General features: G+C 44.1%; 1 protein-coding gene across 3 annotated transcripts in view; it reads left to right on the forward strand.

Moving 5' to 3' along the window:
* Positions 1-12370, forward strand: part of pald1a (phosphatase domain containing paladin 1a) — a 43074-nt gene that overhangs the window by 969 nt on the left and 29735 nt on the right. Inside the window, exons 1-7 of one of the 3 annotated variants that reach the window (XM_068583762.1) lie at positions 2273-2468; positions 8172-8366; positions 8548-8650; positions 9725-9904; positions 10355-10519; positions 10625-10785; positions 11395-11470. In XM_068583762.1, the coding sequence (XP_068439863.1) occupies positions 8185-8366; positions 8548-8650; positions 9725-9904; positions 10355-10519; positions 10625-10785; positions 11395-11470 (867 nt within the window). In that variant the 5' untranslated portion in view covers positions 2273-2468; positions 8172-8184. Of the gene's footprint in view, positions 1-2272; positions 2469-4774; positions 4954-8171; positions 8367-8547; positions 8651-9724; positions 9905-10354; positions 10520-10624; positions 10786-11394; positions 11471-12370 lie in introns of those variants that run through there. The other 2 variants (XM_068583761.1, XM_068583760.1) reach the window with 2 other exon arrangements.

Genomic DNA, 12370 nt, shown 5'->3' on the forward strand with positions numbered 1-12370 from the left:
GTGCTGCTGGGATCAGTCTCCTCTGCTCATATCACTTTACCTCACATCCCGGGGGAAGACAGAAACTGGCTCTTGACAAGCGAGAGCGCCGATCAAGCCGTGGACGTCACAATTAATCAAGAGGGAGAGAATGAAACCTATCGATGAATGGACACCTGGATCATAAATGATTGAGCTACTTATAAGAGGCTTAAATTCATAAGAGGAATAGAAACAGAAGTGTTACTCCTCCCAGGCTTAACTCTAAAGGTAGCTGATTTTCCGGTGTTAAAGGTCGTTTTTATGAACTACTTATGAGTCCCGGTAGATATTGGTTGGGAACAGAAACAATCTAAACGGGGGTCCAGTTAGAGTTTGACTGTTTTGATCCAAATCTGCAGCCTTTTAAGTTCTAAACACCCATTTGGAGTTGAACTAGTTGTCATGAGATAATGAACATCTTAGTGACATGAAATCTTCGCCACAGTGCAATGGGTCATTTTTACCACAAGGTGTCATATTTGCTCACTGGACTCAAGTGGATATTTAACATCCCCCAAATGTGGCTCCTGGGGCGATCTCATTGTCATTTCATCTTCCCAAAGTGTTGGTGATATATTCAGGACTTGTCCCCATACAGCAAGAAAATAAAGATCATTTAGCAAGTTAATAATTCATCCATATAATAGTCATTTTCATTCTCTGACTGCGTGTAGCAGCTGAACTTTGGCTGAGGTGAAATAGTTCAATTTTCCATCTACTTCTTTCCTGAAAAAAGGCTTTTAGCAAATTGGCTTTTGGGGGGTAAGACAGACTCCAGACCTGAGAAAGGATTCGGATAAGACAGGTGATATTAACCGTATGCCCTCTTTTCCATTGGGGACATTTAGAAGAGAGGAAGCAGAACATTCAAACTGTACTCTGCTTTATCGCCATCAAATGAATCAATGGGAAGGAAATGATAATTTGAACCTATCAGAGTCACAATACATCATTTGGTAGCTTTAGTTTAACTTTTTTTCATTTATATTCAGTATATTTTACTGACATCTATTAAACAGCTTCTTGTTTCCTGATATTTGTAACTGCGCTTACAAAATCCCCCGAGAAAAGGAAATCGTTTGTCGTTGCTCACTCACTGGATTGATTCATTCATGTTCTGCCGTTTGCAGGCAATGGGAGGGTTGTGTTTCACGATCATTGTGTTGCGAGAACATCTGAGTCTTGGCCCGCAGTGCTGCAGGAAGGAAGGAACAGGTGTGGCAGCAGTGGATTTAACGTGCATATCTCGAAAAACCACTCTCGATTCAGATGTCATCTTGTGAAAGACCGTTGATTACACACACTTTGGTCAGAACATTTTCTCGCAGTCATTCAGTCACAGAATAAACTTGGTGTTATTTACTTTTTTGGAGTCGTAGTGGTTGTCTGAGTTGTAGGCATTTGCTGCAGAATGTGGGATTTTTTGTGCAGGTATAATATTACTGGATTGTGTTTGCTTTGTTCTTGCTTTAAACAGCCCACATGGAGGAAATAGGACACTTAGTGCATGACGAGATAGTCTGACCTGGTGGTTACAACTATAAGAAGGAGAGCACACAGTCCATTGCAGCTGAACCTCAAGCTTAAGTCTAAGTGTTTGCCCAGCTGTAAGCCTGTTTGCCTTCAACATGGCACGTGTTAACCGCTAATGAATGGAGTAATTAGAGCATCGTAGTGAATTAGGCTTACGTGATGTCATCTGTGTGCAGTTGTTACTGATTGTCAGCCTCCTGGCAGGTCTACACTGTGTTTTGTCAGAGAGGGTTAACTGCTGCAGCTGATTGTAATACGTTTAATAAGTGATGGTTTAATTTGTGTGTTTGAGACGGTTGTTAAAAGGTCTGCCATGTGTGGGAGGCATTGTGCTGCCAGGAGGCTCCGGTAGTGATTGGATAGCCAACTGGATGATGAGTAAGCCTCTCTGGGTCCGCCTCCACATCCTTTTTCACACATCCCCACACACATTCAGCGTTGCACACCCAAATCCCAGCATGCGTGAGCAGCCTTGCACCTCATGCACAGGGGATGCATACAACAAAAGTAACAAAAAAACAACAAGGGGGATGTCGTCACCCATCTAAACCTCCTGAGACAGAGAGCTGTGTCTCCCCCCCACCCACGCCCCCTCCACCTCCCTCCCTTCTGTCCTCTCCTGCAGACTGCCCGTCTGGGATCTGTCCTCACTGGAGGACACGTTCACTGACTCGCTTTATAAGGACGCCTTAATGATGCGAGACCGCCGCCTGCCGTAGTGTGATCAGTGGGAAGAGACAGATTGCCTCACAGATCAGAGAGAGAGATGCCAGCGAGGACGTCTGACTGAGCCTGGTGCCGCTGCCTGCTTGTTATTTTTTACCCCTTATTTTTTCTGTTTATTTTTTTTTTTCATTGTGCGCCTCAGAGACTCGAGCACCTCTCGGATGGTGGACTGATCAGCTGAATGTCAGGTACAGTTGTGATACTTTTCTGTGTTATGGTACTTCCTGCTGCAGGCTTGTGGTCGCTATCAGTATATTTCTGATGGATACAAAAGGAAGAGTCGTTGTTGAAATATGATTTAACATTTTTTTCCCCCTCCTACTTGAAATTTAAAACAACACTATGCAACCGTGTCAAACAATAAAACCATCAAAATCTACTTTAGAATTTTTTAAAGCTACCTTCCCTCTTGAGATCTGTCCTTTGGGTTTACACATTCTTTCATAATACCAGTCATGTTTGATGTTCAAATAGCTACACGGATTACATTCTTCGTGGCATGTGATGCCGAGTCTCTCCTCTGAAGTGTTTATCATCTCTCGTTCTGTTACCACAGGACCTGCGCCTGTTTGACAGGATTCTATAGCTTCCAACGCCAAGTTAGAAAATACAGCTGCGAAGTCAGTTTGTGTTTGCGCACACACAAGTTTAGCACTTCTCTCTGTGTGGCGAAACAGATTCACAAATTGGTGTAAACACTGTCCAGGGAGAGGCTCTCTGAGGCCGCGACTAATATAAAAAGCTGTCAGTTCGAGTCGGTGGTGCTGACAGAATGCTGTGGTCAGACACCGGGGGTTGGGAAAAAAAAAGAAAGCCACAATACTGCAGCCATACAATCATAGGGGGATAAAATTGCCGTCTTCAAATGAAATAAATTACAGGCGGGGTTTTAAAAATAGACTTGCACACTCCTTTTAGCAGCTCAATGTCGAGCTGTGATGAAAGCAAGAATGTCGAAGGCTAAAGGTCATTTTTTTGTGATTTAATGCCTGAGTCACTCCAGTAGCACAGTTTGTTTTTGTGTCACTCAGAGTCCCAGCAGATTTTTTGCTTTAAGTGGAAGAAGAAGTCACTTGTTTTCCTGTCATGCGCATCCAGTCAGTTAATCTGGACTGTCTGTCTTGCACAGCGAAAGCTATTTGGGGGTCGTTTCATCAGATTTGCACGTTGAGCCCATGAACAATGCATCACATGGCTTCCTTTTTTGCATCGTATTTATCAATGAACAGGCTGTTATTTTGGTCAAAAACAAACACACGAGCTGTAAACTGACACAAATTCACAATGAGATCTTTGGGACAGTGGAAGGAAAAGAAAAAACCATTTTCTGCAGAGGAAGCACTGAGCTCATTTCCGCGCAGCTCTGATATTTTAGCTCAGGAACTAGCAATGTCCTGTGGAATCACGACTCCGTGCAACCCTTAACCTCATTGGTGAAATATGTGCACAGCTGCGGGGAGGAAGTATCAGAGAGTACAACCAAGCATTTCCTGTCAAGGTGTGCTTACACTTCCTCAGCCTGGGGGCGGTGTGACTGGGTCGTATTGAATGGTTTGGTGGTCGAGCATCCTGTGATGAGTGAGAGACTGTGGGACATTGTGTCATTGTTATGAATAAGATACGGATTGGATTACACCAAACCCTTAATTGGCATACATTAGATTAGGTTCTTGAGCCACGCTGGACAGTCTTTTGCACATTCCTGCATATGTTGTCAACAGACATCCGACGCAACATACATTGACGTTTCTTACGTTGCATTAATATTCTTCTGTAGTTATTTTGTGCAGCCAGCAGGCTTCAATACTTTGAAATTAGCAGACTGAGTGTGTGGCCTCCGTGGAGACCAGAAATGCCGACGATCCTTGAATAAGAAGAGCAATGTTGCCAAGTAAGCGTGATGCATTGAACTCAATGGTTCGTTGCAGCCAAGCTGGCGGCTCTCTTCTCCACCTCGATACGGGAGGTTGTGTTGGAAGATCTCCTGAGCGTTGCGAAATGATACCCATCTCCCTTGAACCCTTGCATCTCTTGTGAATGAAGAGTGCACCGCATCCTTCCTCGGGGCCACCAACAGATGCATCCTGCAGCTGCACGCTCCTTCCTGTCTGCACTCAGGCCCTTTTGTCTGAAGACGTTGCTACAGCAAAGTTGGTGCACCGGCTGAATTTAAATGCGCCGGCCCTGAATGGAGCGACGCTGCTCGGCTGGCACAAGGCACCCGTTTCCATGGTCCTTTTCTTTTTTCGGGAATTTAAATATTAGTGCCTTTGATTAACTTCGACCTGCTGTTGACAGCGTGGCTGGTTTAAAAAAAAAAACACTCAGAGGTGAACTCAAGATTATCTCGTTTTTGTTTCGTCGTTTACATTTTGCGTAGGGAAATCCCGAGTTTGTCGTTTTATTGGCTTCACACGCGGCACAAACACTCCTCTGGTTGACATGTGGGATAAACAGCCTCTCTGATGAGTTGCTTTGATTGGATCTCCAGGAGGATGTTTATGACTGAGGGCTATTTCAACTCAGGCCTCCGCCCATGCTGCCCGCCTGCCTGCTAGACCAGGCCTGCCCACGCTGAAGTCAGTGTGGCGGACAAACTTGTCTGAAGCAAGAACTTCCGTATCAAAATGTGTGTGCAACATGGTCTCGCAGCAGAGGTGACAGGCTGTTAAGGTAAGACAGAGCAGGGTTTTCAACGTACCAGTTTCAGTGAGCAAGCTACTGTGTGTAAAAATGCCATTTTTCCTTTGGAGGCCTGTTAAATGCAAGCATCTGTGAGTTAGCCTCATTTCACGCTCAGACCTTTTACAAATAAAATCTCCATATTGGATCAAATATAGGATGTTTTTGTGCGGATGAGGACATGAGAGAATCTGTTGTCAGAGTGTTTCATGGCCTTCGACTGAGCCACATAGGAACATACATATTATCGTGCATGACTGTGGTGGAGGGTAAAGGAAACCTACTGATTAAATGTCCTTAAAGTGGCAGAGATTGAAAAGAGTGTGCTGCATAAAGGCCCTTTATGGCGAGGAATGCAAAAACTGTAAGCTCTGTTTGTAGTTGAAATAGGAAGTCAAGGAGACACAAAAGACATCTTATATCTATGATGTTTAATATTACAACAACACATGACAGTAACACGACAACTGATTGTTTTTTTTTTTTTAAACCAATAATTCAAGTCATTTTTACTGACGTTAAGCCTTAAATCCAAAATGTTCCTCAAAGGGATCGGTACAATCGGTACAATACACAACACCCTCTATCATTAGACTCTCAGTTTAGACAAGGAAAACACCCAAAATACTATTTAAAGTTTGAAAAAGGGAAGAAACCGTAGGAAGAGAAACTAGAACCAGTTATCAGAGGGTTACCACTAACACAATACTTCTTAAATGTATCAAAATGTACGGGTTCATAAAAACAAAGAAAAGCAGTACATCCTCTCATTTGACAAGCTGTAAGCCGCATTTGGCATTTTTGCTCGATAAAGGACACATTTTCTACAGGGCGATCAAAAGAGTGGTCACTCCGGCATGTTCCTTCTGTACTTTTTGTCGCTCGCTTTACAGTGCAAGAGTCAAATCTGGACTCGTCTTTGTGCACAGCCTGTCCCTGTGAAAGGGAGCTGAACTTGAGCCATCTGGCTGCCAGATGTACCACTACTTCCTTTGGTCCCCTCCGTGGAGACTTGAGTCTCTTGCATGAATCTACTCCCCACCATCATATAGGTGGTAGGACGGGGACGAGGAGGACGCTGTCTGAAAGCTGCAGCTCCTGGAGTTTTTTCCCCCACTGCCAAGCGACGGGGCACTTTGAGCTCCCACGAGGGGTGTTTCCCACCGACTGGGGGTGGGCAGAGAGGGTTTAAAAAGGAGAAAGATTCCATTTTGGATGTGATGCCAAGTTCTCACACTCCTTTTCTCACAAACCATGGCGGGGAACAAGCAGCAAAGAAAGGGATCTGGGAGTACAGATCGCTCCTCATCTCACACGTAAGATGTCAAAGTTTGGTGGATTGCTGCAAAGTTTTTTTGTTGTTTTTTCTTGTGGTAGTCGCAAAATCATGGCAACAGAGATGCTTTTGGTGTGTGGTGGGGACTCGAATAGCACTTGGTGAGAGATTCAAGTTCTTTTTACTCTTCAGTCTTTTTCCCCGAGCAGTTATTATTCAGGTCAAGCTGTAAAAACAGTTTAGACTTAGCTTCTGTTTTCTTTTTCTGCTTCCAACCATGCCAGACAAATCAACATGTTGTTGTCTTCTCCGTTGTACTTGTGAGAGGAGAATGTTCTGACCGAATAAAAAAAAGTCGGAGCACAAGGTTGCCCTGCATGCCCACTGGGCTCCAGATGCAAGACGGAGGAGAGTAGTGGTGGTGACTGGTTCTCTCGGCACAATTAGACTCCACGCTACGCAAAGCTGGAGAAAGCTCTAGTTGTATCAAGCAGATTGTGATGTTGGATTGACTCTGAACCTTTGGACTCCACCCTGGAGCTCCAGTGGTACAGTATGTTTAATTGCAAGTGTGTGTTGGGGGACAAACAAGCATGTTTTTGTGTATTTCTGAAGGGTTCATGTGCATTTATGCAAGTCTTCCTCTGTGTGATCTGCTGCTGTGGGTTCCTAACCAGCGACATGTTGTAAGTGATGTTGAGGAGTAGTGTTACTCCTGACTACTAGCTTGTCACAAGACTTGTTTGTGTATCTGCAGAGCTCTCTGCAAAGCTCCCTGTTTATTCAAAGAGAAGGAGGTCTGCTTGAAGCCTGTGGCTGGGACACGGGGGGTCTGAGCGCTCAGTATCGAGCTATGTGGTCAAAATACAAATACTGTCCGAGTTGACTGCATGCCACCATGACTGGATCGTAGAGAGACATATTATGTTTGTAATTTGAATATGTGATTTAGTGAGTGAAATCCCTTCATATTCTCTCTCTCTCAAAATACCAAAAAAAACAGCTTTTGTTAAAAAAAAAAAAAAAGAGTAAGTTAACATTTAAGATGTATGCTATGACTAAGCCGAGGCTCTTCATCAGATACAAAGGTTTCTTTCGTCGATTGGTGGTTTTTAAATGCTTTTTTTCATGCTAAATGACTTATTTCCAAGAACTTGTAAGCACAGCGATTTAAAGTGGTGCCTCTGTGTGATTCTTTACGGGAACACTTACAGATCTTTCGATTTAAATCAACGCATTGTTTGGTCAACAAAATTGTATGAATGTTAGTCAACTAAGAATTTCCTTGGTCGAGGACAGAGATACGCTCATTCACCTCTTGCTGCGAACTGGACAAGAAGACTTATCACACTCACGTCAGTCAGTTAGCCTAGCTTAGCAGGAAACCGGGAGAAAGCGCTAGCATGGTTCTCTCAGAATGTAACAAAACATCTGCCTACAAGCACTTTCTAACAACTCGCTAATTCTTACCTTATATTTTGTTTGTTTAATCTGCAAAAAAGTGTTAAAAAAGGTTTTGTTCTTAATGCTAAGCTAAGCAAATTGGCGGTAGCATTATAGTGTACAGATACACCAATGTTTTAGTGTGGTGCTGAAACCATTCAAGTGGTGAACAGACAGGAGGACATTGCCATCCCAAAAGCTAAAAAAATGATAAAAAGCAGTATATTACTTGACAAATGTTTTTATTTACATAATATCAGTGATGTAATAATGTGGGAACAATAATAAAAAGCAGTATATTACTTGACATGGGTTTCATTTATATAAAACTTAGTCAGCGATAGATGTAAAAGTGTGAGACGTGCCAAATAACTTTTCACAAAGTCTGCAAGTGTCGTCACTCCCCGTCTCCGCCGCATGTTTTGCCACGAGTACGGGACTTCATGTATTTGGCTTCCTGTTTCTGAGCACGCTGCGATGTGATTCACAGCTGCTTGTGGAGCATGGGTACGACTGCCAGCGCCGCGCCACAGCCTGTTTCGGTAGCGTCGCCGCTTGAGCTTGTCCAAGGCAACGGGATGGCCGACAGCAGGCAGTCTCCCAGCATGAGCCCCTTTCAGACGGTCAACATCCACAACAAGGCCAAGTCCATTATCACCAACAAAGTCGCACCTGTCGTCATCACGTAAGTCCCTCCCCGAATCTGCGTTCTCACAATTGGTTGCTAATCCTCTTTGATCACTGTGGTGCCATCGCCCCGCTCCCCATCAAGCGTTTGCCCCCGTTATCATCTCATTTGTCAACCCAGGCCTGGCAAATAGTAGCTGGTAATTAAACTGACCTGCTGTTGTGTTGTGTTTTTAAAGGTATAATTGCAGACAGGAATTTCAGATTCACGATGAAATCCTCAAGAGCAACTACAAAGTGGGTCGGATATCGGACGCTATGCCGGAGCACTACCTGGTGCAGGTGAGGACGCGCCGCGGCGTGATGGAAATACGTGGGGGGGGGGGGGGGGGGGGTCATCTCACCTGTCTCTGTGTCTGCTCTTTTCACATTCACATGTCCAAATTGTTGAGTGGCATAGGAACATTGTCATGCGCTGTTTTATGATCCGGGGGACAGGAGGGAGGGCAGCCATTGATACAGGAATGTTGTCACCCTGCTATCAGGGCTTTGATCTGCTGTGTCACCTCTGCTGCGTCTGTTCAGGCATGCAGTGTTGGGCCGGCGTTAACCCACAGCTTCTGTTTACATGTGTCTTTACGGGCCCGCAGTTTCACCCGCAGTAAGATCTCGTCCACACGCATTTTCAAAACACAGCTTTTCCTCTCTGTTGTCGCCTCCCGTCCACACGCAGCAGATGTATCAGTCACAACTTAAAAACAGCGCTTTTCCAAAAAACAGCATTTTGAAAACACCAACCGCACGAGGATTTCCAGAAAACAATTAAACTCGCTCGCACGAGTGCTGTGTCTTCAAATTATAATTATAGTATAGCATGTCGTAGTTGTTTTTCAGAATGAGACAGAAGCTGTTGTGAATGTAAGATTTAAAAAAAAAGGATTAGTTATTATCCAGGTTTTTTTCTAACCTGGAAGTAAATCCAAAATGGAAGCGGCTCTCCGAACCAAAGCCGAGTTGTCAGTAAAGTGCAACAACAACGTTAACCTCTACGAATCACAGTCACATGCTGGAAAAATATGTTGACATACTTCTATTAAAACACTATCTCAGTAATCTTGGAGCGATGAAGGCAACAGAGCAGAGCTTTAACTTGTTGGGACAACAGAGAAGGAACCAGACTGTGCCAGTTTTGTTATTTGTCAACAGAAAGAGGAAGAAGACCATTTCAGCCATTTTCTAATTGGATGTTTCAATGTGGGTGATGCACTAAGAATTAAAAAGCTTAAAATGCCAGTGAGGATGTAAGTCGGCATATTTGCGTTGCATAATTTGCAAATTCTAATTAATGCATGATCGAGGGGAAGCCGGAGAAACGTTGTGTTGGGGTCCTGCTCTGAGATGTGCATCGCTTTCCAGGGGGAGTACTTCATGGTCCAGGATGTGAACAGCAAGGCAGACGTCCTCAATACCACATCCAGCTATGGTGCGCCCAACTTCCGCCAAGTCAGGGGATCCTACCCGCTGTATGGGATGGGCCAGCCGAGCCTGAATGGCTTCAAACAGGTCCTCCAGAGGCTCCAGGCACAAGGACACAAGGTCACGTTTGTTTACATTTAATAAACACATGTATACAGGCTGAACACACACATTTTAACTGGTCGATATTAAGCCCTTAATTCTCCTGAGTTGGTGTCTGTAGCTCTGCCTGGCTTCTTTTCTATCCATGTTGTCAGTAAATATTTGAGGAGTCAAGTGCTCAGTGGAGGCTGTGGCTGAATTGTGGAACCGAGCAAACAGAAAGTTGCGGTCACGTGTACCAGTGGAAAATGAATCTCTTTGCTTACAGCAGCTAGAAAACTGACCGTAATTGAAATAAAATTTGCTAAATTATACGTCAGGCGTCTCTATAAACTCCTTACTCCTTACTCATGGGCTACATACGACAACAGTGATTGTTTCCAGTTGCTCTTGGAAGTGGTGTATTTGGGAGATACTATTATTAGAAGCTATTATTTGATGCCTATCGCGCTGTGCTTTTGCAAACAGGAGGTTATATTCTTCAGTGTAAGAGAGGAGCCGGTGGTTTTCCTGCACAAGGGCGACGACTTTGTGCCGTACACGCCGAGGAGGAAGGAAAACCTCCACGAAAACCTTCATGGCCTGGGGAAGGAGGAGCTGGTGGAGAGGCTGGAGCTCACTATCAGGAAGGAGGTGATTAACAAACACTTACTCAGCATCCACATGAGTTTTTTTGGCACAATGTAGCATATAGCAGTATTGACCCCCCCCTCCTCCCCCATCTTCCTTCCTCCGCAGCTCCATGACTTTGCCAAACTCAACGAAAACATCTTCTACGTCTACAACGACATCGAGCACTTTAAAGACGAGCCGCAGAAGATCTCCATCACGTGTGAGGAGGACATCCATGGGACCGAAGAGGTCTATAAGAGGCCCGTGTTCACCATGCCGGCCTACAGGTTGTTTACATTGTTTCTTTATTAGCCCTCAGCTCACACTACGGTTTAGATAGAGCGACGCGTGTCTGCCTGCCGTAGAACATACAGGGCAGGTTATAAATAGTGGCGTTTGTTTGTGCAGAGGCTGGTTGCCCTGCTTATGTCGAAAGAAAAAGGGGAGAGCATAAAAACGAAAAGATTGCAGCATCCTGTTTGCGATCAGATCAGCTTTATCAAGATGTCACGAGCTGCGAAAAACATTTCCAGCGCAAGAGAATATATTACTCCCCGGGGGAGAGCGTCTCTGACTCTCTTGACGTTTTGCAGTCTCAAGAAAGCAGCCGGATGTTTGATTATAAATAGTTTACATTGCAGGTGGTGTATGTTTTAAGGGGATGTAAATTATCCCACTTTTTCTCCCAATTTGGATCCCTCCCGTCATTCCTTGTGGATTGTCGAACGCGGCAAAGTTTTTCTCCCAGACTTATGGGAGATCAGTAAACACAAAATGAGGGAGCTGTGGGGTCTTACTTCAGGTCAGATGTGCAGTGTGTTACGACCTACATAAGGGCAATGTTGACACAACACAAGCGGAGGTTCAACTCCCGGTAACAGTCTGTTATATTGCAGGTACTACAGATTACCACTACCCATGGAGGGAGCGCCATTGGAGGAAGACTTTGACACATTTGTTAGCATACTCAGGGTAAGATAAAACCACAAAAAACGCTGATAACCAAACATTTCTTGGATAGACCTTTTTTGGTTGTGCTTCTCTTGATGGAATCTTGTTTTGATGTGCCGTTAAAGTTATTAATGGCTGGAATATTGGAGAGCGTCTGGACTTTCTCACTGTGGTAGCAAAAAGGTCACAGTATCTTTTTTGAATCCACATACGGCCTTTTGAATCTGCCCCGTACCTGCTATTAATCACTAATAAGTGTGATATTTATATAATAAATGGCTGAAAACAGTTCGCACTCACTCGATGTCCGCTCTTTGGTCATCTGCTCGGTCTGGTTTCCGTCCTGCCCCTCACTCACATCGGATGTTCTATTCGACTTGTTTTGCCCTTTTTTGGACAGACGTGCAGCAGCTGGTCCAATTCCCTGTGGTTGGAAAGTGGCTCCTTTACAGTGTTTGGATCGGAGCGTTGCTGGGTCTCACTCTATCCTTCCTCTTTCTTTTTGTCCTTCTCAATAGTCTCACATTTTCTTTTTGAAAGATTTAAGGCATGACAACCCTCCATTTTTCTGCATTCCACAATTATAACTTCCAGGACGTTGCCTCACTTCAGATTTTCCTAATCTCCACTCAAATATTTCCAAAATGACATGAAGAGCCAGTTGGTGTTAAATTGCCGATTTGCAGGTGAAAAGACATTTAGACTGCAACATAAAAGCTGGAATGTGATTTCAATGGCTCTGTCTAGCAGGTAATACGGAACCATGTTGTTCTAAAAACTTACATTTTACAATCAAATTTAGGTCATTTTTAATCTTCCTAACCATCTAATGTAACGCAGTTTATCTCTGTTACACAGAAAACTAATATTCATTATTCTAAAGCAAAAAAAATGCCAATAAATGTTACCGGTTCTCAATAC

The sequence above is a fragment of the Clinocottus analis genome, unplaced genomic scaffold, assembly GCF_023055335.1.
Source record: "Clinocottus analis isolate CAN_PGR_092001 unplaced genomic scaffold, fCliAna1.0.p SCAF_19, whole genome shotgun sequence".
Taxonomy (NCBI): Eukaryota; Metazoa; Chordata; class Actinopteri; order Perciformes; family Cottidae; genus Clinocottus; species Clinocottus analis.